Source organism: Labrus bergylta, chromosome 17, assembly GCF_963930695.1.
Source record: "Labrus bergylta chromosome 17, fLabBer1.1, whole genome shotgun sequence".
NCBI classification, from domain to species: domain Eukaryota; kingdom Metazoa; phylum Chordata; class Actinopteri; order Labriformes; family Labridae; genus Labrus; species Labrus bergylta.
The window spans coordinates 10,353,874-10,381,699 of NC_089211.1; the positions used below are offsets into that span (position 1 = coordinate 10,353,874).

The 27,826-nt window shown below is 40.1% G+C and overlaps 1 protein-coding gene across 5 annotated transcripts in view; it reads right to left on the bottom strand.

Annotated features, from left to right (window-relative positions):
* Positions 1 to 27,826, bottom strand: part of ank1b (ankyrin 1, erythrocytic b) — a 78,636-nt gene that overhangs the window by 28,635 nt on the left and 22,175 nt on the right. For 4 of the 5 annotated variants that reach the window (XM_065965484.1, XM_065965480.1, XM_065965481.1 and 1 more), the window contains exons 2-23: positions 12,215 to 12,316; positions 8,939 to 9,037; positions 8,303 to 8,401; positions 8,009 to 8,107; positions 7,587 to 7,772; positions 7,186 to 7,284; positions 6,866 to 6,964; positions 6,616 to 6,714; positions 5,953 to 6,150; positions 5,595 to 5,693; positions 5,104 to 5,202; positions 4,315 to 4,413; positions 3,975 to 4,172; positions 3,687 to 3,785; positions 3,321 to 3,419; positions 2,860 to 3,057; positions 2,573 to 2,671; positions 2,205 to 2,303; positions 1,889 to 1,987; positions 963 to 1,055; positions 652 to 724; positions 446 to 466 (exon numbers count right to left, since the gene is read on the bottom strand). In XM_065965484.1, coding sequence (XP_065821556.1) covers positions 446 to 466; positions 652 to 724; positions 963 to 1,055; positions 1,889 to 1,987; positions 2,205 to 2,303; positions 2,573 to 2,671; positions 2,860 to 3,057; positions 3,321 to 3,419; positions 3,687 to 3,785; positions 3,975 to 4,172; positions 4,315 to 4,413; positions 5,104 to 5,202; positions 5,595 to 5,693; positions 5,953 to 6,150; positions 6,616 to 6,714; positions 6,866 to 6,964; positions 7,186 to 7,284; positions 7,587 to 7,772; positions 8,009 to 8,107; positions 8,303 to 8,401; positions 8,939 to 9,037; positions 12,215 to 12,316 — 2,455 coding nt within the window. The remainder of the gene's footprint in view (positions 1 to 445; positions 467 to 651; positions 725 to 962; positions 1,056 to 1,888; positions 1,988 to 2,204; positions 2,304 to 2,572; positions 2,672 to 2,859; positions 3,058 to 3,320; positions 3,420 to 3,686; positions 3,786 to 3,974; positions 4,173 to 4,314; positions 4,414 to 5,103; positions 5,203 to 5,594; positions 5,694 to 5,952; positions 6,151 to 6,615; positions 6,715 to 6,865; positions 6,965 to 7,185; positions 7,285 to 7,586; positions 7,773 to 8,008; positions 8,108 to 8,302; positions 8,402 to 8,938; positions 9,038 to 12,214; positions 12,317 to 27,826) is intronic. The other variant, XM_065965482.1, reaches the window with a different exon arrangement.

Genomic DNA, 27,826 nt, shown 5'->3' on the forward strand with positions numbered 1-27,826 from the left:
TATTGATCAATTAAGCTGTAGAAGGTAGGAAGACTAAGTTTTAAAATGGCTGAGTTGGAAGTGAGCCTTTGTTGTTTAAATGCTGAAACACTGGAGTTCAGTAAGCACGTGAGTCCACGAACAGATGTGTGCATTGAACGCCGGTAAAAAACAAAAAGGAAAATGTTTTGAATACATGCTAATGAAAACTGACATATTTTAGAAACAAATCTCTGAGCGTAAAGAGACTGAAGATACGATGAAAAAAGAGCAAACAGGACTGGAGTTGAGAGCAGAGTCAGCGGAACTGATTAAGAGACAGTTAGACACGCACACATACACACACACACACACACACACACACACACACACACACACAGAAAATGAGAAGTGCGTTTGCAATGAAGGCACAAGTTCACTATAGCCATCGGACTGGACAAGAGCAGAGATACAGACACAATCCTACCTAACGTTAGCTGGGCAACCCCTACAAAACAAATGGAAAAAGGTGTTATAATATATAAACAGTCACATGAATGTTTAAATACATGTTGGCACTTAATGTGTTAGTCAGTTAGTAATCCTTCCCTTCAGACTTCTTATGGCGAGTCACCAGAAAGGTCATTGTTAATATTGTCAAGTTTACATGTTTAACAAAACAGAATAGCCTACCTTCATCCTCTGAAACATCCAAAATCTCATCTACGGTCTCAGGAAAACTCATCCGATGCTTCTCTGTGGTGATCTGTGAAGAGCAGAAGGAGGTTGTGTTTGAGAGATGTGGCACAGAGAGACAGAGGGGAGAGAAATAGAAAAGAGGGGGGAAAAAAAGGATAATAGAAGAGAAATGCTGGATAATTCTAAAAGCAGGTGAGGTAGCAGATCAAATCAATGGTTTGATCAAACATTTGTCATGGTGTGTCAAGGCTACTTCTTTTGCGTAATGGTGTAACCATGTGAACCATGCATGATGTGTTGCTCACCGCGGAGACGGACTCCTCGGTAACCAGCTTCAGCACGTCAATGACAGAGATATAACCCAGCCGCTTAGCAATACCGAGGGGAGATGTCCCATTCTATTCAGAGAAAGATGAGAAACATCACGCAAAAATGTTTCCATGTATTGTAACTGTTGAAAGGACAACAGAAAAGGCATTTCATACTTTTTATAGAGGGGATTCTATAAAAGAGTACATTTCCACTTGTTATTTAGCCAAATAATGTCAGGAAAGCCCATCTTTTTTAAATTCTCTGTCAAAAAAAAAAAACCAAGCACAAATTAAATACATAGAGCTTTGAAATCAAAAAGCAAATGACTGAAGGCATGGTGTGCATTAGTATTTCTTGTAACTTATTTAACAACCATGGTGGATTCAACGTCCCCATTGTCTGACAGGAACATCCAAACTTGTTTTGGTTAACACACTATATTAGCACTGCTCATTCTTTTTATGTGGAGTTTGGGATACGTTAAGTAAGTCTCAAAATACATCATATCAACAGGGGAAAAATAGAATCATGTTTCATCAGCGAGGATGATTATATACAAGGGGATACTTATTTGAAAGTCACATATTATGCAGAATACATAAGCTATAGACACAGAAACAGCCTGTTCTGAGCAGGGCTGAAATAAAGCGGCTTATAGGCATCCTATAATACAGGATCAGAGTGGATATTTGGCAAGAAACTTCACAGACATGTTTTAAACTTGTTGAAAAGAAGGATAATATGTGACCTTTAACCCTGACCTGGGCAGGCACGGCTTATACTAACCACATGAGTACATTGTTATTATTTTAGAAATACACAAACATGTTTATGCCCCCCCCCCCCCCACGTCATCAATGCGAGTACAGAGGGAACGCCCCGTTTTGAGAGGACCATAGGTGACCAAAAGTTGTCTCACCGAAGTGATCTCATTGGGTTCGGCTCCATGTTTCAACAATAGGGTGACGATGTCGGTGTGACCCTGCTGAGCTGCCTGGTGCAGAGGGGTGTAGCCCATCTGAAGGAAAAAAGGAGATGTTCAGGCAAAACAAGAACTGCAGACATAGCAGTATTTCCAACTGTGATATTGTCACCTAAAGCTAACAGCAGCTTTCTGGTGGTTAAATCCACTTGTTTCTTTGTGAGTGCAAACAACAAGCATAAAATCAGTAAACAAAAACACCCAAGTTAAGTCTTTTCACATATGTTATTGAATTAAGATAGAAGTCTTTTACCCTGGTCTTGCTATTCACATGAACCTGCTGCTGCAGAAGGAACTTCACCATCTTGATGTTGCCATAGTGACAGGCCACATGAAGGGGTGTGTAGCCCATCTGACACGAGGAACGAAAGAGAGTTGGCTGTTGTTCAGTGGTTTCATTAAAATCTCCTTAAAGACAGCTTGGATCTTGCACACGTGCAGCTAATTTATTTTACGGGCAGCAAAAAATGAAAACATCTAAGCTAGCCGCTTGGCGGAGAATGAACTCCGGCAAGAATATTGCAAGGAAACAGGACCTTGTCTCTATGATCGTTATATTCTTATCAGCTTATAATGCATACTCTATCGTTTCAATGTACCAGTGGAGGAAGTGTAACTTACTCGTGATGCAGCGTAAACTGAGGCTCCTTGTTTGACCAATGTGTCAGCTATTCCAACATGCCCTTCCTGAGCTACAAGATGCAGAGGGGTCAACCCGTTCTGAAAGACAGAAAGAACGGACAGGAGGGATAAACTGTAACTGTATCTTCAAAGCTTTCATAGCTTGTAATATAAATGTTCAATAACAGAACCAATTGGAATGTCATTTATTGAATTATCACAGTCATTTTTGAAAGGTAAAATGCAAGGTTAAACAGTCTCAGTCTTGCACCACGCTGATTGTATACCTTGTTTCCCAGATTTACGTTGGCCTGCTTGGCGATGAGCAGGGCCACTATGTCAGGCCGCCCCTCCTGAGAAGCCAGGTGTAGGGGCGTGATGCCTTGGAGGGATTCTGAATTGGGTGTTGCGCCATTTTGAAGCAGACAACTGGCCACCTCCACCTGGTTCTGCTTGGCCGCTATGTGCAGCGCAGTGTAGCCATTCTATAGCAAGAAACAAGACAACATACGAACACAAAAGTTGACTTTTCTTCACACTTTTTATGTCAAATTTTAATATAAAAATGTCAATGCTGTCATGACTGAGTGCTTCCAGTGCAAAGCTTGCCATGCGACTGACTGTATGCCTAATAATCACACACTCGTGATCTGTCTTTTTAAAAAATGTGTTTGAATGATCAGTTGTCATGCTTTGTGATCGCCTTCTTGTGCCAGTATGAGCACACACACACATGTGAGCATCTTACTCTGGCAGTGCTGTGTGCAGATCCTCCCTTGCTGACCAGCAGTTTAACAACATCCAGGTTGTTGTGATGGACGGCCACATGAAGGGGTGTCAGACCGTTCTGTTAAACACACAAACATACACATGTACACATATATACACACCCAAAGACATACACATACAAATACAAAAAAAAAAAACACACACAGAAACATGTATATATGAAACACATACCACGATAATCTACCAATCAGCTGATATCCCAAATACATCACAATGTGACCACATTTGGATTGCTCACTTCAAGCCTTCATAAAGAGTGCTTTATTGGTTTTTATTTTTGTGTACTTCAAAAGAGATGAACTACAGGAGGCACACAGTGACTCACCTTCCCAGCTGCATTTGGGTTGGCTCCTCTCTCCAGAAGGAGCTCAGCAACGTCCACCTTCCCATATTTAGAGGCTACATGAAGAGGAGTGAAGCCTTTCTGCTCAAAAAAAAAGGAAATGAAAAACATAAAAACATTAATGAGAAGAAAAAATACAAAAAACCCCACAATTTGTAGTCGTTGCAGTAATTGCAGTCATTGCAGTAAGTTCTCCATGCATAATATAACATTTGTCTTTATTTATAAGCGTAGTAGTCAGTGTTTTTCCTGTCATGGATTCTACTCTACCTTTGTCATCTTTATCTGCTGTGCTCCAGCATCCAACATGATCCTAATAGTGTGGATATGTCCCTCACGTGCAGAGATGTGAAGAGGTGTGTGGCCTGCAGTTGTAGCTGAGTCTGGGTTGGCTTTGTGCTCAAGGAGAAGCTTGACAAGCTCCTTGTGGCCCATGCGGGCTGCACAGTGTAAGGGTGTCTGGTCATCCTGAACACAAGGAGAAGAAGGTCACTTTGTGTTTTATTATAATTATATTGAACAGTGGCTATGAAGGAGTAGCTAAAGGCAATCCACCTGAAACATTTTGCCACTTAAGTTTGATAATTCTACTTCACACTTAAGCTTTTACCTTAGCCCTGGCGTCCACCTGCGCTGCGTTCTGCAGCAGAAACTGAGCAACTTCACAGTGGCCAGCTCTGGAGGCCATATGGAGGGGAGTCTCCACTTTCTGGTGAAGACAAAAACAGGACAACAGTCACACTAACTATTGAACAGTCACACTCCTGTATGTAACTGATATTTTCAATTTGTACATTAATAACAACATGTTGCTGAACAGTAACAGGTTCAATCTATAAATAAAGTGCTTCAGGGCATACTACTTTAGTACAAGCCTGTACTAAAAAAACATGTTGTGCTCATATATTATCAGTTCAGCACATCTTGACCTCCAACTGAGCTGCCATGTGGATGTGGGACAGACCGTTCTTGACCATTTTTTTTCTTTTTTTTGACTTTGTACTAAATCTTGTTGAAACTCGACCTTGTTCATATCAGGCTCATTAGTGAGACCACTCTATTCATTTTAGTTATTTAGAGATAAATTCAGCCAATTAAGAATCAGCCTTTGATGTTCAGGCATTTAAGAAACTTAATCCATCTATGGCTCCCGGTTAAATGCTAAATTAATCCTCTCATGTAATCAATTACTGAATTCACAGCATGGAATTTGCTTTGAAAAATGTTAACACACACACAGGAAACCTTTTGCTATGACATCCGAACTTACATTTCTTGAAACAAAAACTACAACAAAACATCAGTTAACTCAATCATCAATGTTTGAAGGTGATCGAGGGGAAATATAAAATTCAGCGCAATATGTAAAGTTTTTGTTTTTTAGAAAAGGGGTTCTCACCACATTGGAAGCATTAGGTGAAGCCCCTCTCTGGAGCAGGTTCTTTACTATGTTCAAGTGGCCCATGAAAGCTGCTACATGAAGAGGAGTGAGTCCAGACTGCAACAGAAACCCAGACAGAGAAGGTCAATAAGGATCAGTATTATGGTATTACCAAGAAGTCAAGTCATGTTCTGGCTCATTAGCAGCACCCTTCGATGCTTAAGCACATTATAATCATTAATCCCTGTCAAAAATCTGTTTTGAAACATGAAGATAGATGACACCTGCATTGCATCAGGCTATTTCCAAACCAAAGTTTAAACTACACATGTTGCTGCCGTCGCTTTACTGTTTGTGAGAAATTCTAAAAACAGATACCAAAGTCAAACAGAGGCTTGTTACAAAAAAAAGAGAAAAAGACCTGATTCTTGAATGTCACCAAGGTAAAAACTTTCACACTACATCATTATCATTTTGAGTCTTGGTCTCTGGTGGTCACATGGTCTCACCTCTGTGACAGCTTCGAGTGAAGCGGAGTGCTTAAGCAGCAGGTCCATGGACCGCATGTGGTTCTTCTTGCAAGCAATATGGAGAGGTGTGAAGCCGTTCTGGAAACACAGAGAAAAGTTCACAACTTTAGGAACCAGTTCTGAGTTACACGACCATATTATAACACAAACGTTGCCATAGTCAAGCAACGTTTCTGTAGTTTTACAAAAAAAAAAGACTCAATGACAATAATTAGATCATATCTGAATGACAGTTCTTTCAACACGTAGTTCTGAATAGACTTAAGACAGTCTCTATAACCATCTTGATGTTTAAAGTCACTGTCTACTAATTATAACAACAAAACAGAAAACCTACCAGAGCACGTGCATTGGCTTTAGCCCCCTTGTCCAGAAGGACCTTGGCCATCCGATGGTGACCACAGTGGGCTGCTACATGAAGAGGGGTCAAATGGTCCAGCGTGATGTCATCAATCTCAGCGTTGTACTGCAGTAGCTGCCTGACGCAGTCCATGTGATCCCCCTGAGCTGACATGTGGATGGGGGACAGACCGTTCTGAATGGGACACAAAGAAAAGGTGGAGGAGAGATGAAGAGAGATTTGCTCCAAAGAAAAGCCTTGTAAATACATCACATGAATCATGTGAATAGTTTATACTGGCACTAATTGAGAGTTTATTCATTGCGGTCAGGAAAAGAGAGACATCAGCTGGGAAAACCTCGTAACTGATAAGGCTTCAATCTGAGCTGCTCTGTAAACAGATCAACGTGTCAGGAATCTGGATTTCATCTAATTGGCCACCATTTGCATGAATTTAGAAGTAACTAGCAAGATATGTTGTGAGCTGAATGTCTGATTTAATCTCCTTCAGGTTAATAAGGTTCAGATCAACATTCACAAAGTCAAACCAGCACATAAAAGTAAGCTTCAATGATCACAGATGATGTCACCGCTCCCAAAGATAGAAATGTCTAAAAAAGACAGACACAGCGTCTGCAGTATATCAGTGAATTAATCCACCTTGGTTTTAGCCTGGATGGGAGCCCCGTGTTCCAGCAGGATCTCAATGATACGAACATGGCCATTCCTGGCTGCACAGTGAAGTGGAGTCAGCTCATCCTGCAAAGAGATGAGTTCAGAAAGAGTGAGAGAGGAGGAGCAACTGGAAAGGTGTTTAATGATGATAAATCAGAGATACAAACAAGGAAGTCTGCAGGGACGACATAGACAACTAAGGGAAAAAACATGTAGGAAAATGGTTAATTGGTACCTTAGTTTTGGCATCAATCTGTGCTCCTCTGTCCAGCAGTAGTCTGACCATCATCACATTTCCCCTCCTGGAAGCTATATGAAGGGGGGTGATGCCATTCTAGACAAGCAAGCAAAGAAATTAAAGCAGCTTTATTAATCATCGGTTTCCATTAAAGGGATACAGCATAATGAAATGTATCTCTGAAAAACCGACTAAATGCATAGGAATAGTGCACTTATTAAGGTTCCTGTTTCCTGTATGATATTTTCCTCTCTGCACACAATGTTTGAAGCACTCTTCAGGTGTGTGTTTCATTCTTACAGCTGAGACAAACTGACCTTGGGGGTGAAGTTTACATTGGCTCCTCTGTTCAGCAGCAGCTGAGCAACACTCATATTCTCATAGTGGGCTGCAATATGGAGAGGCGTGAAACCAGTCTACAGAGAGAGACAAGATGAGAACGTGTGATAATAAAAAGGGCAAATTAGGATAATTATCATCTATTTATATCTCTGTTAGAAAACAAGGTAACAACAGTGCATGATGCATTTTACACCAATGTGAATCAAAAAGCTAATTTGGTTAGAAGCAGCATTATAAAAGTTGTGCAACCAAATTGCTTCTTTAAGATATTCGCTCATGCAATGTGTTTCTTCCTTTTTTTTTTTTTTTTCCTGGAATATGTCAATGGTCAATGTAGACCATGGTACAAGCCGTTGCAGTCTCAGTGAGAGTATACCTTGCTGAGAACATCAGCGTTTGGGTCGTTTTGCAGGAGCACTGCAGCTGTGCGCGTGTCATCGTTTCGAGCAGCGATGTGCAGCGCAGGGAGGCGGACCTTGCCCTTCGTGCCATAGTTTATGAGAAGTGCCACAACGTTTTCATGGCCCTGCTGTAGTGCTACTGCCAGAGGAGTGAAGCCATCCTAAGAGAGGGCAAGCGAGGGAATGAAAATAGGAGACGTCACAAAGGTTGAACAGGTAAGGAGGTCAGAAAGAAGCAAGGCGAGAAAGGAATGGAGACACTTCCTTTCACACATTGTGTAACAGCACATACATACCCTAGATGTTTAGGGTGGACATAATCACTCATTAATACAGCTGATGTGGACAAAGTCAAACTGACAAAACATTAAAACACTCAGGCTAAAGAGGCACCTACCTCAGTTGGGAGACTCTGATTGGCACCATTCTCGAGCAAGAACTTGACCACCTCTAAGTGGTTCTCCTGTGCTGCCATGTAAAGAGGACTGAATCCTTTCTGTTGGGGCAAAAACACGTTTCATATAGTGACAAACACTAGAGGCAGTGTATGTTCATTTATGTACAGCTTCTTTTGCAGGTGTTACTTATACAACCGCACAAATGAAACAACCAAAAAAAAAAATACAACCGTGTCACACACAACAGTCTTGGCAAACACACTCCTGTTACACACAGCTTGCGGGGAACTCACATGTGACTGGGCATTAACGTTGGCACCATAGTTGACAAGCTCAGCCACCACTTTCTCCTGCCCTGCCAGTGCTGCGATATGAAGAGCTGTGTTCCCTTTCTGGAAGCACAAGCACAGAAACACACACACACACACATACAAAAGAATGAGAGAGAGAGAGAGAGAGAGAGAGAGAGAGAGAGAGAGAGAGAGAGAGAGAGAGAGAGAGAGAGAGAGAGAGAGAGAAAAATTAGAGTGAATGAGATGAAAATAATTGCAAGGTAATGACCTAGATTTCTTACAGTAAGAGCTCAACACTAAAATACATAAAGCGTTTTGTATTCATGCCGTTTATATGATTAAAACAGATGTTAAGGGAAGACTCTCTCAGATTGTGTTCACGCTATTGTTTTTCATGATTTTTTATTGCAAATTAGAGGCTGATTTGTAAACTTTTTTTTTTTTTGCTGTTTCAGTTTCTGTGGTAATAGGTATGCCAGTTTATCTGAAGGTTCTTTGCTGCAGTGGTTCTAAAAGTTTCATTCCCGCTGGATTTGCCTGGAGAGAAGCTAAAGTGGGCGGTTAAAGCAGTTTGACACTTTTGGTTCTTAATGCAATGTTACTTTAGATCACCAAGCACATATACAAATAAAATACCTTGGTGGTGGCTTCAAGCTCAATGCCAGAATGTAGCAGCTCCAGCACCATTTTGACATGACCTTCTTTGGAGGCCAGATGTAACCCGTTGAGACCATTCTGAGGGAGAAAACAGAGCGATATGGTCGAATCAGAGACAAAAGACACAGACAGATAGGATGAAGTGTTTTCTCAAAAGTTATGTCCACCTTTAGGTAAAGTCTTTAACGTTTATGCACAAATGATTGCGCTTCTGATCTAGTATTATGACTATTTTAACAGCATAATAGTCCTGTTAATTATCAGGATTATTATAATGATAGTCCGCTTTTACTGACAAGTGATACCACATCTCAGGACAACTTAATGAGATAAGCAGTGGTCTTGCCAGTTAATGTGATAAAACACACACTCACATTCTACCCTCCTAAATCAATTAAAGGAAAGGATCTGTGCAAGGATCACTCAGAAATCTCACGCGTGCCAAAGCTGTTTTTCTCACAACCTTCAGCCTTGTCCTCTCCTTGGCTGTAAGCGTTGTGGTCTCAACCACAACCATTAACATAAAGCATCTCAAAACCTTTCAGAAATGACTAAATGAGCTATTAGTGTAGCGGTCGGAGAAACCAGACTGTAATGTGTCTGACTTCTGTCTGAACACCATCAGACTCTCAAGTTCATAATCCATCAGAGTTATAGGAAAGGGATGAAAAAGAGAAACGCACTGCATGCTTTTGTCCCACGTCAAACATCCACACTGCAATACATGCCTGTGCAGAAATAACTAACAGAGCAATGACACCAGGAGTACACAGTCTACACAAAATAAGCCACAAGGAGAGTGGAGGGTCTGAAAGACAAACTGTTTGATCTAAACATGGTCTCTCTCTGGTTGTCTTTGTGTCACTAACTGGCCTTTTGAATATTGTATAAGTTAAGTCTGAGCTACAACCTGCCTGCTGTAACCAACCTGGCCACCAGGAGTCTCCACTATCTTCACTGTTCTAAGACTTCCCATTATACTGCGGTGCCACTCAATTGAAATGGGTAACACAGTCTCTCTGTGAGCATGCGCAGTGCGATGGGAAACAAACTGTACATCAGTGGCAGTTACACACACTGCTAAATCTAGAGAGGCATTACATGTCTTTCACATTATGTATTTCATACTGTGGATTTTATGATTTCATATACAGACACACAAATAAAAGCACAGCAGTGGTAAGAGACCTCGATAAATGAAGGGAGTGGGGGAGTGTGAAAGTTGGAGAGAGAGAGAGAGATGGAGAGAGAGAGAGAGATGGAGAGAGAGATGGAGAGAGAGAGAGAGATGGAGAGAGAGAGAGAGAGAGAGAGAGAGAGAGAGAGTGCACCGACGAGAGCCTGCAGGTTTGTAGCTAGACAGCAAGGACAGGTTATTGCTGCAGAATCACATAAATCACATGTGAAAAAAAAAAGCACTCTGCCCTTGCAGCAGTAAAGAAAGAAAAAAAAGTCAATATAGTCGTAAAAGAAGTCCCTAAAAAAGACAGACAGAAGAAAGACAGAGGAAAGAATGAAAAAGACAGAATGACGGAACAAACTGCAAAAAGGAAACAGACTCAGCATCACAAAAAGAAAATGATCCCATGGTTGAGGGCGTGAAATACAATTATTGTCGATCATATCAACATTTTACAATCATGGTAGACAACAATCTTAATATGAAAATGTTGACAACCCTTGAGAAATGGGTGAAGAGAATACCTCCTTTTATTTCATTATCCTCTTTTCCCCATGTAGTTTCTCTCGGGGTGCATGTTTTGTAAGTGTTGCGCGCATCAACAACACAACAGATTGTGGGAGTCTGGTTTCCCTTCTTAATGCCTCTCTCTTGTCTGACAATAAAAGCACTTGTCCATTCATGTAGCAACCGTCGCTCCCACTACACACACATCCTTGGCACAACAATGTAAGGGTATGCTTGTGTTTGTGTTTACCACACCCATTCACATTCACACGATCATGTTCATGGATCCTGATATTAAACAGCGCGGGATAGCTGTGTTACAGTCATGATGCAACAAGGTGTAAGGGAGCTAACTGTAGGGATGAAGATGGAGAGACTTATAATCTAATAGAGTTAATTATTTATGCTAACCACTTTACACAAAGATGAAGAATCAGGAGGTCTGCCAGTGGTTAATTTTTCATTTTCTTCTTTGTCTTTTATTTCACACCCTTTGCTAGTACAGCAGAATTACATTCCATTGGAAACTGAAGTGGCATTAAGTGGTACATATAAATCCCTCTTCAAATTCCTCTAAAAGAAATTGAGTACAGTTTGTTCTTTCTCAGAGGAATTCAATGAAGTTTGTTAGTACCACTCTGTCATCAGTCTGTTTCATAACCATGACCTCCTTACTATGGAGAAGCCTTTTTACTTTAGGTAAGAAAGTCCTGCAGTTAGGTAAGAAATGGCTCTATAAGCTCTCATACTGTTTTTTTTTTTTTTTTTGCAAGACATAAAATTCAATTTTATAACATTGCTTTCTTCTTTTAAATCAGTGAATGTATCTAATTGCAGAATGTGTTAATGTATCCAAATAACACAAAAAAGTGGCAGCGTGCAGAAGAACCAGCTGGACAAAACGATTCACTTCTACCAATATGCTGCCTCTGGTCATCACTGTATGAATTGAAGGTAGAATAACTTATATTAGGTTTTTTTTTTTGCTCCAAAAATGTTGTAATAAATATATCATCTCGACCGGCACCATTGGAAATTTCTCCTGAGAAACGTTAATAACTCATGCTGTAGTAAAGTTCTCTGGCCTTGTGAGCGCGAGTTCAGCAGCTTGCACTCTTTCATTTCTTTTCTGACAATTTGACGGCCTGTTTGATATACATGGCTAACAAAATATTACACTAGGAGATTTTTCTCTCCTCACTTGTTGCCAGTAGTTTTTCATGTGAATTGAAATACAGATGTAGAAAGGTCTCCACATGTTTACCCATAAACTTCAAATGAAAAACAACACATAGTCCTAAATGTCCTAATTGTGTCTTTGCATATTTTAATATTAGTTTAACTGTTTTTAATCAAGAGCACAAAGGAGTCATTTAGGATTTGGTACCACACATGTAGTGGGCTTGTATTTTTCACAAGTACTCGGAATACTAAATCGATGTTTAATTGATTTAAGTGAGCCAGGATTTAATTATCTGTTTTGTTTAGTAGTAGAAGTGAGTGGGTGGAGTTATTTCACCCACACAGACAGCATAGTTGTAAAGAAGAGCTAAATGAAACATATTTACTTGATTAGATGTGTTGATGTCGATCCCGTTCTTGATGTGATCCAGAGCCTTGTCCAGGTTCCCTGAACGAGCTGCACGCAGGAAGCTGGTGGCGGTATCAGCCTGCAATGAACAGAGGAGGACCGTGAGTAGACATTTTCTGAGTACTAAAAAACGTGTAAAACAGAGGAACTTTACAGACAAAGAGCACACATAGATTTGTCATCCACCACAAAAGTTACAAGTTAATGACAGCAAAACAAAGATTCCTTAGGAATATTTATATATCTGATGGAAATGTGTTTCTCAAAAAAGATCCACAAGTCCTTGATATCAGGATATAGGGGCACCAAAAGATCCACGCAGGTTAAAAAGCTAAAGCGGATTCAGTAAGGATGACAATGTCTTTAAGGCAGGACACAAGGCTTATGCAGGAAATACGATACTACATCCATCGGCCCAACTTCCCAAAACACGTCAGACTCCTCACAGTCAAGAGTCGCCCACACTGTGAATCCGGCAGGCATTCACACGCTAGACGCTCAGCCACGAGCTCCGCTGTCTGCCCGTCTGATCGTCTGCAGCCCGTCTGAAAGCTTGGTGTGTGTCAGTATTTATACGCCCACCTCTGTTTTAATTCAACAGCCAATAGTGTCATATGGCCAACCTGTTTCAATGAGATGTTTCCGATGCCCTGCAGAGGAAATACTGCATCGTCTTCTGTCCTCTTGACCCTCCTCCCACCCCTTTCACCGGCAAAATGATGCATCAGTTTGAGCTGTTATTCTCATGTGGTTTAATTACACTCAAAGTAAAAGATTCAACAGCCCTTTCCAATAGACTCGTTTTCAACTGCCCTCTGATTTCCTCATCGGATTTCTGTGCTGATGGAAAAACTAACAAATGGTATCTTACAAATAAAGTGGCCTTTTTGGCTCTGTTCCCTAACCTTGGATTCCAGATGTTTGCCATCATTTTCTGTTGATGCCCTTTTCTGAAACAATCTCAGGATGTCCTTCTCTCTGGGATACTATACTGTTACACATTGAAACTGGTTGATATACAGTACTGGAACTGAAGAACACCAACGGTTATGTCATTACTGTGAGCTTGGTGAAGCAGAGAGTGAAATTCCCTCGGGATCAATTTTCAAGTTTGAATTTCCCTCGGGCTCAATAAAGTATCTATCTATCTATCTAAACTCACTTTTCACTGTACTGTCCATTTTATGACAACCTAGGAAAAATATTCTTTGGTGCCAACATACACAGGCACGCTCCAGGATAGTGATTTAATTAAATTGCTTTTTCATAACCACATATTCCTAATTTCTCATTTTATTTATAAAGCCTGGAACAGAAGTAAACACACAACTTATGCGCAGTAGCAGGCTCTCACTGTGGATCTAACACAGCATCATTTTGCCCAGGGTATGAATGAACAGGTGTACAGTCTCTCTCTCTCTCTCTTTCTCTTTTTATATCAGGTATTTATTGTCCAGTTATAGGTATTTATAGACCAGATCATTTGATTTTGAGTTGTAACCTTTATCTTTGTGTCATTTTCTATTTGTTTTGTGTCAGCTTGATGGCCATAGGAAATGTTTTCTTTAAATGTCTCTGAATAATCACATGGAAATAAAGATTAATTCATACCCTCTCATTCTTTTTTTCAATGAAAGTCTACTTAATGAAATCTCAATGTACAAAGACCTTTTTCTAGTTTTCATTTTACCTCCAAGGTTCTCCTTGTGTATTCATTTCATGTTTTAAAAAAGTGGATTGACCTCCCTTGAATTATAAATCTGACAAACAAGTTTCTATTTGAGACCGAGGCTTTCTGGGAAATTGCAAACCTTCCACTCTTTTCTGAAGCCAGTATAGTGTCCCACATTAACAAGGTGGTAAAAACATTAAGTATTTAGGTATAAAATATCCCCCCTCTATAAGGGCAATTAGACTAGGAGATGGGCTAACCATTGGGGGGAAAGACTGCCTAGACATTACATATGCAAGCTCTCAGGAATAGAAAAATGATTGCTTAATTGGTATTCTGTTACATTTTCCTTCCCTATTTAAACAGTATAGTCATTATAATAGCGACAGATTGGGCATCTTTTGCATTTTACAGCTCTGAAAACCAATATGATTCAGCCGTTGTTCTTCAGGCTCCATTAGCATCGGTGTGGTATACGGATATTTCATCACATTTGGTGAACATTTGTTTTATTTACTGGACATAACTTTGTGAAACTGCTGCCACTAATGTGTTCTGACTTAGCCCACCTAATGAGGATATCCTGCCAGTGCAATTGCTAATATGATTTGTCATCAATTCTTTTGCTCATACTCCACTTGTCTAATACTGAGGATGACTAGCTCTCTACTCTGCAGGACACAACCTCTCATCTGAGGGCACAGACACACTCGCACACACACACAGACACACACACACATTTATTTTGACTATGTCGGGGCGGGGTTGCATATGAAAGATAGGCATGTTTCTGTATTATTAATATTGCATTGTTTAAAGTGGAGGCTGGTGGTTGTAAAATGTTCATGCATAGCAAATTGCAACTCGTTAATCAAAGCTTTTTAAATGGAATCAAAAATTCATGCAATTAAGTAGCTGGCTAGACTCAAATAAGTATTCAGCTAGAGGACATCTGCTGCATGACAGGTTAACATGCAAATGCAAAGAAACCGCCCACTTATTATATATTTTAAATACAAATTGGCTTGTATCCAATTCTATCCATACAAGTGTTGTTATTTTTCGTTCCTTTTTTTGCCACCCACCACAAAGTGTCTGTGTAGGATCTGTTCACTATCTCATGTCTTTGAACATGAGAGCTTAGAGATTACTGAGAGCCTGAGGGCTCTGAGAGACCGAACTTCAAACCGGCAATGTCACTGACAGAATAACCCATGGTGTTTGTACTGCATGTTTTAGGTGTTTATAGGCTCCACCTGCATCCACCCCTCCTTCTCACCAGGACCCCACCACATGAACCAGTTCCCAGAGCATTAATCATCTGCAGCATGTGACTGTTAATAAGCGCTGTCCAATTTTGCCTGTGTGTGCGTGTGTGTGTGTGTGTGTGTGTGTGTGTGTGTGTGAGATGGAGAGAATTGAGGACTACAGCATGGGCCATGAACTGACCACATTTAGTAGAAAATGAAGAATCTTGCTTCACCACCATTCAGAATACTCAATCTGCACCAGCTCGAGCTCATGTTGCTGTCAGGTTGAAATCTATTTTCCTCTGAGCTCTGCTGCTTTCTGTTCACTTCCTTCAACCTCTCTTTTAGCATTCCCTGCCTCCTTCCCTTTAGTCTTCCCTTGTCTATCACAGAGATTAGAGCTGGACGTCATATCCTGGCAGTTCACCTGTAATTATTTGTAATCATGGTGCCAGTTTCACTAAATTGTCAGATTACTGAAGCACCTCACTGTGCATTGCTCATCCCTGCATCTACCTAATTTCCGATTATCCTTTTCCTGCTGCCTCTTTAATTCAGGCTATTCTCCCTCTTTCTCTGGCTCTCACATTCTACTTTATTTTCTGATATTAACAGATACCATCATCTTATTTAGTTTATTTCACTTTCTCATTTAACCTCTATTAACCTGTTCCTCTTTTTACATTCACACTGAACTTATTTTCTTTTATCTTTGGTGTCTTTCCTGGCACTTGACTTGTTACTTATTTGTTTGCTTTCTGTGCCTCATATTTTTCTGGATTCAATAAATTAGTGTTCAAGTTTGAAAACAGTGTGGAGCTAAGTCATTGGTGCTTTTGTGGTGATATTCTTTGGCCTCCACAAGCTATTTTTGGACATGCCACACTATATCCAATTGTCAACGGCCTCAAGTGACTGCTGTAATTAAGAAGTTATTTTCTTCTGTGTGTAAGACAGGAGATGCAACGATTATTTGTCAAGCCGTGAGAAAGCCACAAACTGATATGTGCAGGAGGTTTTCAGATTTTCAATTTCACACTTTCTTAATAGACAATGTTTGCCTCAGGAAACCTCTCGGCCCTGAAGCACGTGTTTCTTGTATTATGATTCAAAGTTAAAGAATGAGGGGAAATGCATTGTTTTGGGTGCTTGAATTGTAATCTTAAAACAAAGCTGTTGGGTTCTTGAAAAATTAGAAGTTCTAGCAGCTCAAATGGCAGAATATTTAATGACACACTTACATTAAAAGGGCAAAAAATAAAGATAGTACGTCAGTTACAGTTTGTGACTAAAGTCAAGAAATATAAGGGGCTGTTTATGCCAATAAATAAGACAATAATTCGGATTGACACCACCGTAATAAACATTCATGACCAACATACTATTTGATTTAACAACCACAGAAACTCATTAAGACCATTATAAATGATGACCAACTTATGAATGTGCAGTTAAATATATATGAACCTAAATTCATTCAAGAAAACAGGACATTAGATAAAACCCTAATATATATAAAAGATCAGGTGAGGACACACGAGAGTGAAAAATACCATGAGTAGAAACTTAAGGCCTCGACTCAGTGGTGCCGAAAACCACAAGCAACAAACAACAATCATGACAATGCAAAATAAGTGAATCCAACAATTGATCTACAGATGGCCTAAGATTTAAATACGGTTTAAAAAAAAAAGAAAACCTGCCAATGGCTTTGTTACTGTATTTTAAACAAATCGTTCAAAAATTCTATCGAGCACCTCGGCTTAAACAGAGATTTGCTGATATCTTTAAAATCAGAGCAAATATTCAGGTGACTGCTATGAGTAACCCCACGGCAGCTGATGAGGAAACACAAACAAAGTGAGGAGGAAATAAGTTAAGTGTACACAATGATGTACACAAACAACATATTTACTCTGTTATTAAAGAGCTGTATTCCTCAGGCTTCAGCCGACCTCTCTGAGCCCACAATGCTGACCGGACGGACACATCAGTGCTAAACCATATGAGCACAGAAGACAAGCCACTTCTACCAAGACGTGACCATACAGTTAATGGCTAGCATTGGGGGGACAACATGTGTCTCTGGTTTATTGAAAGGATTCGTACTTCAATGTCATGTCTACAAGTGTCAGAACATAAGTGAAACTTTTGTCAGGTTTATTTTTGGGGGTTTTTGCCCAAAAATCAATACTGTAGGCCAATTGATACAATAGGACATGAGAGAGAGAGCGAGCGAGGAATGACATGAGATTTACAGTAACTCCACCGGGCCACCGACTTGGAGGACAATGGACATTATATGGGGTGTGAGCTAACCGCTAGGCCATCAGCGCATTAGTGCAACTTTGAGTCCATTTGTTCTACATACCAGCTGGCATGCATAGCTATCACGAGCACAGTGTGAAATATGAACCATGTTAAACAGTCAAAAGTGTGGCTTTACAGAACTCCTCGGTGGCTCATCCAGCTGCAGTGGCCAACATTTGTTTCCAACCTAACACTTCTCGGAAACTAATCTCCTCTCTGTTCCCCACATTTCCTAATTAACTTCATCTTTATGTGTGACTTTCACCATAAAAAAAAGACCACATAGACAAAGTGCAGTGTAGGAAGCTAACTATCTGCAAGTCAGTGCACATCAAATCTTATCAAACAGCGATGTGTGACAGTCTCCAAGCCTGACTGTGTCATCAACCAGCATTAGTAGCACCTTACTAATGCCTCCAGTTTAGCCAGGGACAGCTAGCCTGTGACACAATATTTGTATTGGCAACAAAGGAAAAGCTGACCTAAGACAAAAAATAAGGAAGGTCAGAGAGCAGTAACACCATCTTTATCTCGATTAGTTGCCTGTGTGCACTTGCTGCACTCTCGTTCTAGCGTTTTGCATTTTGATTTATTTTTTATATGCTGTGAGTGACTTGTTAAATTCATCAAAGCTCACAACAGTCAGCACCAAACCAAACGTTATTATACATACCGGAATATTATTCAACTGCTACTGCTTTCCACTGGGTTGTCTTGGTTTATGTCAGCTGTGTTTCATGACACATTTCATTTCTGTGTGTCTGTGTGGGCAACCCACATACATCCTCACAGTGAAACACAGACTCATATAATGCTGAGCCAAAAATAATCACATAGACAGACAAAAGACAAAAGACTAAAGATATTTATACCGCGAGAGATAACACTGAAGCAAAACCGCTATAACCGTGTACACAGTACACACACATGGATATTAAAAGCAAAAAGGTTAGAGCACTTCATTTCAGGGTTTGCTATTTAATCAGTTTTATCTGTGCCATTCTATAATAACCTCACACACGCGAGGTTTGAAACAGAGCACACTAATGCTGAAACACACAAATGGTCTTGTAAATGCAGGTTGATAGAAACCTCTCTCTCACAAGATCATCAACACCTCATGCAAAACAATGAGTCACACATATGGCTGGATCAAAATAAAAGCTGTCGCATTAGTAGCTGTTGGTATAAATGTTACCAGTTGATTGACTGAATGATCTGAGATTGTAAGTGTTTAAATACATGCAAAGCGCTGTATATTTGCAGTCTTCTTGATTTGGCTTCACATACGCTCCTTTATTCAGGGTCAGGACTTTGGGAGAGAGGAATACACACATTCAATCTGACCCTCATAAACTCAGTCCTGGATGCATTTGATGGTTTTGTGTTCTGTGGCTCTCCTCTGACTGAGGTCATTGGCAGAATGTTGGACGTGTGTTGTTATCAAAGTGACAGCTGCTGTCACTTCAGGTTTTTAAATGAGTTCAAGCTTAGATTTCTTCTCACATCTCAACATGCATCATTCAAACATCTTGTTTGCGCTGTTACTTGGAAGGTGCTTGTAGAATTACCTGAAACTGTGACACCCTGTGCACTCAGGAGCTCTTGTATGAAGTGTTTTTACACTGAGAAGAAAAGCGCTGCTGTATGACTCTGTTGCTTTTTACTACATGTTTTATATTTGAGATAGTTTTTACCCCATCAGACACGGAGCAAAGAGGATGTGTGGATGAGACACGATCTTTAGGAGGCAAAAATATGAGGAATATCATACATATTGAAACCAGCGCCGGTGACATCGCGTTTCTGAAAAGCTGAAAGATTCTGAACTTGAGCGTTCGAAGCTGCCTCACAAAAAAGTCGAGCGATCCGAAAAAAGACACTTCTCTAGACAGCCGCGTGCTGCTACAAACGTTCTCTCCTCATTGAAAACAATTGAAACAAGTTGCTGGAGCTAAGATAAACACACTAGGTGGACACAGGGCCTAAGTTGACTTCAGAGATCAAATGGAACGCACCATTAGAGTGAAGTGAGCCATTCAAAAGGCACAGCAGTGTCATTTTCCATTACTCGGGTTGCAGGAAGACGCTACCGTGGATTTACTACGGAAAACCGAAAGGGACAAAATGGCAAGGCAATTGATGTGATTAAAAAAGGTATTCAATTTCTACCTTACCAACGTTTTTAGATACGTTTTGAAAAAGAGGGAGGGGATCTAAAACATCACTTCTTTAGCTCTCTTCTGAAACATTAAACCCTCAGATGACGGGGTTGCAAAATATGAACCGAGTAAAGTCATCTGTGTGTTTGTGTTAGCAATTGCAGAGTGTATTTTGGGTGCATCATGGTGAATACTGTTGGACTTTTTAATGCAAATGAAAAATTGTGGCTACTTATTATTAGAGAAAAAAAAGAAACCTGTTCACATAGAGCTTAAAAAAACAACGCATATAAAGACAAATTACATGTAGACACACGCTTAAACTTCAAGCTAAAAATAGCTGCAAAGACGCCACAGTATGTAAGTGTTGGCAGCAACAGGGAGGGAGATGGATCACAGTAATGAACCCTCGTGGGTTTAAACAAAGACCCACTTCTACTACAAAAGACTGATACATTCTCAAGCGAACTCAGACACATGAAAAATGACTGAACACAAAATATAACAATGTCAACACTCCCACAATATTAGGTAGATTTAAACACAAATACATTACAAATGATCTGAATGGTAGCAGGAAACCTCACACTCTCACAAGACTGACAGAAACACTTTATCCAAAAGCATCTTTAAGGTCATTGGTTGCTTATGTGATTATTACAGGCTCTTTTGGTTGGACCAACCTTCAATGGCATGAGCGCACGCAACCTCTAAACATGGCACTGTGCCACACAGGGACCTGTAAAACAAGTCGCTTCATTTATCACGTCTTCACTTACATTACTGCCACTCTTTCTGCTTTCCCACTTGGTTCCTCTGCATCAGTCATTCCCAATTTCTCAGCTTAGGCCTCTAACTCTGAAATATTACCTTGTCAGGGGGGACCCAGAGTTAATGGAAAAAGCTGATCAGCACAATTACAGTGACACATCTAAAGTAAACCAGCAGCGACAGTGTCTGGAGATATTTTTAAATACTACACCTTGCATCCTGAGATCCTCACTTTCGACAAGGGCAGAAAATGATGTAGCCTTGCTCCTTGCAGCAAGCTGTAAGTTCATTTTCAGTTTTCCAAAGGAGTCATCGACAAGTATGTTGATAGGCATGTAACTACTACTTCTGACATTAAATCCATACTGCACGTATTTCAATAGAGTTAATAAATGTTTGCATCACATGAAAAATGTGACTTCAAAAAAATGAAGTGCTCTCCATTTTGGCTAATCTTTTTTTTAAAATGGTACGTTTCAAAAGCTCCAAATCAGGAAGAGCTATAGTTTGGGTGTTTACAAAGAAATGTCTAAACAGAGCTTGAACCTGCCTCCATGTGACAAACGGTTGCGATTGGCCCAATCTGAGTCTGTCGGAAAGGGGAACGGAAGCGTCTGTCCGAGCAAATTTAGGGGTTCAGTGTGTTGCTCAAGGACACTTCGACATGTGACTGCAGGAGCTGTGGACCCTACCTTCCGGTTGTGAGAGGACCGACTCTACCACTGAGCCACAGCTGCCTCCTGTATAGTACATAATATTCATATTATTGGTATTTTTGATGAGGAAAATAATCAACATAAACCATTTGTGTGTACAAAAATAAATACTTCCTTTGAAGAAATACAACATTCAAATGATAGTATAGTCTCTATTCATAAATGAAGAGCCGGACTTTAACTTCCTTGCCCAGGAGAGTGGAGATCATTTGAGACCATGTCTATATGCCTGGCAAGATGAAGTCATAGCCTAGAGAATGAAAAATCAATACAGTCCACAAAAGCTCTACAAAGTGGGAGCTGATCCAATACTGATGGATGGATGGATGGTCGGTCGGAGAGTGAGGGTGAGATGGTAGGAAGATGAAAAAAAAATGGATGTAAAGGCTAAAGACCAATTTTACATCATATTTTAGAAAAGCATCCTGCATCTAATTTCAGCTAGAATATATGTCCACCCACACATGTAGGAAACATGACTAAAATAGGTAACTTTTAAATTGAAAGACCGCATGTGATAGGCTCTTTTGTTTTTTTTAACATATTGTGGTAATGTATTAATTAATGTACGACTTAATCTAAAATAAATGGCTTGTGAAGCGAGAGACTTTTTGCGGTGCGGCTTTTATGTAGCTCTCCAGATTGTACAAAGACAGACTGTTTGCCTCTGACTTAGATCTAACACTCACAGGGACGTCAGATGAGCTTACACGCAAGTTAATCAACTGCACAATCTAATGAGAGAGAGGTTCAAAAAGATGTCTGATGTCATCTTGGGGTGCATGCTCCAAATCCTGACACTAATCTAACAAAGCACTAACTGTTCATAGACTACACATTCATACAAACAATGACTAAACCCACAACAATCCGGAAACAATCCATACTGCAGTGAGTGTTCAGGAGCCCAAAAAGCGGCTGTTAATACAAACTGCAGGTTTCAGAGGAGTGCTACATGTATCAGGACCCAATGTATCTTTGTGGAACCAGCTTCATGTGCACAAAAGGCTTCTGCATCTGGAGCCTTTTCTCCTCTGTATATTTAAATAAAAACGAGTTGAAGATTGATAAATGCTGATTTGATTCTGTTGGGATCAATATGTCTCTTTTCTTTGCGAAACAAGGACGAGACACATCAAAACGAGGATCTTCCTGTTCTCTTCTCTGTCTCGATGCTAAAGCAGAGCAACTGAAATATTTATAGCCACTGTCAGGCCACTGCTTCTGCAACCCATTACAATCAAATAATGCTGCTTGTTTTTTTTAATTCATGCGGGTATCTATTCTTTACACATTTGTTGGTGTTTTTCTGGTGTTGTACACCTCTATTCTGATATGTTGGCCATTAATACTTGATGATTAAACCTGGTCTGAAACACCAATATAAGGATAATAACAACATACACACAAATGCATAGTTGCACACAAACACATACAGAAAGAACTAGCAAAAAGATGATGAGAACAGAGGCACTTGCATATTTAACCACTGCACACACATTCATACATTGTGTGCAACATTAATACTACATGACCTGTTCTCTGCCTTGATGGTGGCATTCAAGGATAAAATATGATACTTCCTGGCACCAAAATGATTTTGGCAAGCATTTAAAATAATATCATTTTCGAGAGATGGTTTAACTCAGTTGGCAGAGCAGGCACCTCATCACATTGGTTGCAGTTTTTAGTGTCGACCCTGACGGTGTTTGGAGCATATCATCCTCTGCTCTCTCTCTGTCCCCACTATTCCTGTCTTTTTCAGCTGTCCTATCCAATAAAGTCAAGTCCAACAAATTATCTTAAAAGAAAAATATATACATCTGTAATGATTTAATGTTTAACTGAACAACATGTTGCAGAAATCTTTATATTAATAATCATTATGGAAAAAAGAGCAGGTACTCAGAATCTTGGTTTAAGTGTGAAGCAGCCAAAAGAAGAAACACTGTTATATTCCCCCTTAAGCTGCATAATTTATAATTCTTCCATTTCACTTTCTGAGTCCAAAGCCAAACTTCATAATCTACTCGCTCCTGAGAATAATCCTGTAGATTGCAGATGTACCATGCACATATGCACCAGTGCATCTCCTTTCTGAGCGTTTTTTTCGCCTTTGTCACGACCAGGTGACACGACCACGGACATTTTCTTACTCCATGATCTCTTGTTCCTTTTGTCTCTACAACTCTATTTCTGTTTTAAGCATTTCTGCCTGCAGCATAGAAAAGAAGAGAGAGAGAGAGAGAGAGAGAGAGAGCGAGAGAGAGACAGCGGGGAACAATAAAGTAATGTGACACATGGCGAAGCAGCCCTGAACTCCTGGATTCACGAGCACTTCTTCAGCCGGCTCAGCCACACATCATATCCACCCTTTTCTTGTCATTACTCCCTTCAACCTCTCGCTTATCTCATAGCTCTGAGCAATCCCCCCCCCCCCCCCCCCCCCCCCTCCCTTCCCTCAATCTGCCTCCTCTCTCTCTGGCTCTTTACATAACCTTTCAATATTTATGAGCACTGCAGAAACCGTCATAGCAAAGCATCTTGGGTAGAGCTGTCCCTCAGTGTCTGCGCCTGACGTCATAACTCTGTGCTGACATTCTGGGCTCCCCACCTTGTCTCAGTAACCGAACGAAAGTCAAGTTCCCTGCCAATGGATACCTGAAAATATATTTTAATAGCACACAGGAAGAGGGACTAACAGGTCTTTGAGGGCACAAATGATCTAGCATTAATCTTTGGGAGATAAGTGTCTGGGTTAGGTCACTGTAGAGATCAAGCACTGCCATTACTTCCCAAGGGTGTCAGGGTCAAGTTTTTTGGGTGTGCTTATGATAATATAATATATCAGGCTGACCAAGTACGTTTGCCTAAATGTTGATAACATATATCAGGCACTGAAAAATGTGTTGTATCCATAGCTTACTGACACATCTTTTTTGCTAAATGTTATTGATCCTGCAACAATCGTAAACTGAGGTGAAAGAGCACAAGTATGGTTAAGAACGGCAAATATATTGATCTGGTGTATTTCAGCTTATTATACCATTTTATCTCTCAATCCTCCAATGAGGAGTTGATATAATGCCAGCAAGGCGGAAAAACTACAGAGCTAGTGAGTGTTTTTTAAAGTCCAGAGACAAATTGGGCTCAAAGGAAATATATGTAAGTAACACAGAGACCCTATTCATAGAAGGAGATATTTTGATAAGTCAGCACTAGTGGTACAAATTTCCATTTAGTGTCCAACATGCATAACATCTGCTCATGAAACTGGACATACCTTATGGAAAACAGTAAAATAAGATAGTCATTATGGATTTTATTAATGACCTCTGATTGACATTGAAAAGTCATTGTCATTGGACAAGTCATGCACCCCTAAAACGGAGATAATATATAATAAAAAACGGACCATTAAACTGGATGAAATGGAAACCATGCTTTCATGGGTAGAGATTATAATTAGCATGACATAACATCAAAAGCCCTAAACTAATCCATTAACAGTGGATAAGAGCACTACCGCTTCAGTTTTTATTCAAGCGGCTCATACTTGAACTACTGCAGGGGACATGAGGATGAGGATTGAATTCATACCAGGTGCCTGTGCAGTCCCCTTTGTAATTTCCCTGAAGCTATGTGCCGAGACGCTCGGTCCTGATTGGCCACAGCCATAAAGTTGCTTGGAACACATGCCGTCTGTGGCTGTCCAATAAACTTAAAGATATAGGCTCCATAGAAGCACAGCATGATTTAGAAGTTGATTTCTGCTTTATCTGATCAGCTGGGACTTGATGTGATTGACCTTATATATGTGTGCTGAGCCTCTCACTTTTAATAGCTTCTAAAATCTTCATTTGGAGCATCCCTTCAGAGAGGCTCAATGCTCTGGCCTAATGCTGAATTAGGTTTTCTATTATAACCATTTTATTGTACTGCTACAAACACCTCAATGTTTCATTTAGGCTACTAAAGAAGATCGATATGTCTCTCATATACTTAACCAAATATGTCCAAACCTTAAACTTCCAGTAAATTTTTTTTTTTTTGTTTTTCAGTAAACATCCAGACCTCACTCTTACATGCTAAAGTGGATCGCAGACAGCCTCAGCAAGAGCATACTGCCTCCTCTACGTGAGAGAGCTTTACAAAAAATGAGCCAAAATGCTTGTCTCTGCCTCAGGCGCTTTTATTGTGAAATGCTGCTTGACCTACATGAAGGTACTTCTTGAGCGCAGCTAGAATGAAGACAGTAGTTATATATCAAAAAGGTAGATTTTCAGTACAGACTTGAGTGTAATTTGGAGTTTTGATATCAAGGCTTCTAATGAAATTGCAAGCGGTTGATGTTTTTGTTCTTTCTTGATAAGTTAATGTTAACATTAACTACAAGTAATTATTAACAAATCATTGATTCACTTTTATCGAAGTTAACATCTTTCTTAACGTTTAACAGTAAGCTAAGTTCATTTTTGATTAACTGTTCCCACATCTGCCTACAACCAGATGCCAACATGGCTAACTACTTCCCCAAGGAAATTACGGACACAAGTTGCCTTGAAAGGGCAGATATAAGAGTGGAATAAAACAATTAAGAAGTAATGTCATTCGCAACATTTTTTACATTAAATGAATAAATAAAATATATATTTAGAACTCTGATTGAAAATGAGTGACCCTGTTTTTGAAAGTCCTGGATGAAAGGCGAGGAGAGGGGCAAAGCAAGCGCCTCATAAATGGTGCATTAGGATTCACAAAAAGTGCAAAGACAGACAAGAGAAGAAGATAAGCATGGACAAATTGAAGCGAGGGAGCCACTATGTCTGAAAGTCATGTGTGCATAACTAATGCGAAGCACTCGGCTACACATGGTAAACGACTGCACTATACCTCCCATAAGGGCAATATACAATCACTATGACAGGAGGAAGCAGTCAGAGGTGGGAGGAGCAACAATGATGGATAGGGAAGAGGAGGAGGAGGAGGAGGAGGTAGGAGACAGAGAGGACGTCCAGAAGAGAGGATTGGGAGTGTGATAATGTGAAAGAAAATATAGGAAGACAAAGGACATAAAAGGGTAATGATGAGAGAATAAAGGAGTGAGAGGGAAAAGAGGGGGGGGGGTATCAGTGTGGAGCTGAGAGGGGAAAAGAAGAGGGAATTAAGAACATGAAAGGCCAAGGAGGGCAGGTTAAAAGGTTAAAAGGATTTTAGAGGTTTGAAGGAATAATGTCTGCATTCAGCTATATAAAAGGAAGAATTGGTGTAAATTAAGATTTGAATGGCAAGTCAGATGTTCATTTTTTTCTATTTATGTGGCTGCTTTAAAGAATATGTTATAAATAGCATAGTAGTAGCCTGAGATTACAAATAATCATTAGAATAACCTCTTCACTGTTCTCCAGGTTCTCATCTACGTTCAGTTTTTCTCGGTATCAGTGTTTGTTGGCGTTAATAAGACTTACATCAGTACTGTGGTCTACAGGCCCTATGAGAAACGTACATTATTGTGAATGTGACTGTTTCGGTGGAACGGAGAGGTCGAGGTCAGGAGAGAGTGAGAAGGATGAGGAGAGGAGGGGTGAGAACCAGCTGGGAGAGAAGTCACGTTGTAAAGCAGGCAATCCGTGTGTGATGAGTGAGATAGATGTCTTAGAGCAATGAATCCCCACCGGGAGATTTTCTTTCTTACTTGTTCTACCTCCACAGGAAGAGGTCAGAGGTCATGGTCAGCTACAGAGCAGCGCCTCCGGGGCTGCTGGGGATGCAGTGTCGGGCTCAAACTCAACGAAGCAATTTCAGATCAGTTCAGATTTAAAATACAGCTTGTCCGTCCTTCTATAAATCTATGTCCATCCTATTAGCTATATAAATCTTTATACCCAGCCTGGGGTGCATCCATCTATCAATCAGCATGTCATATTGAACTATTAGAATCAGAAATGAGACCATCCAAAATTCATTTCTTATCATTTCTTTCATTTGTCCTCTTTTCGAAACATTCCTTACCAAACAGAAATGAAAACATGCACTGAAATCAAAGCCTCCCTGTGCTGCTCCCTCAGTAGATGAGACACTGTCGTAACTCCTCACGATCTGTCAGTTTATCACTCCATCCTCCCCCATCCATCTGTCACTCGTTCATTTGAGGTGATCCCAGGCCAAGTCTGGGGTTGCTGCGGTTAGCTTGGGACTTTGCTAACATTCAGTCTGATCAAATTCTACTGTAGCAGGAACTTATCTTTACATTTGGGCTCTTTTTAGATAAAATGCCAAAATGGTTAAATAAAATATTATTCATATTAATAATTATAAGCATATTTAATATATGGCCATTAATTTCCTTTAAAATGCTTGTTAAGCTCATTTGAATGACTGTCTTAATTCGCTATATTCTGAAAGAGATTTATTCAAAGAGACTCAAGGCTTCATTTATGTATGTTGCATACAGGCATCATATTTATAAAGCTCAGTGAACTGAGAGTTTATCTTACATTTTTGATAGTATTCATTATTCATGATCCTGTATAAAAGCTTGTCCTCGGTTAACTTGTATGGCATGAAATACAAGAAAAAGAAATCCTGCTTGCGGTAGAGTGTTGTTCAATGATACTCTGCATCTAGTAACTTTAAACTTGTCATTTGTAAGGACCTACAAGAGCCCTAAGATGCTGTCCTTACAATCTTAAAACACACTTCTGAGCC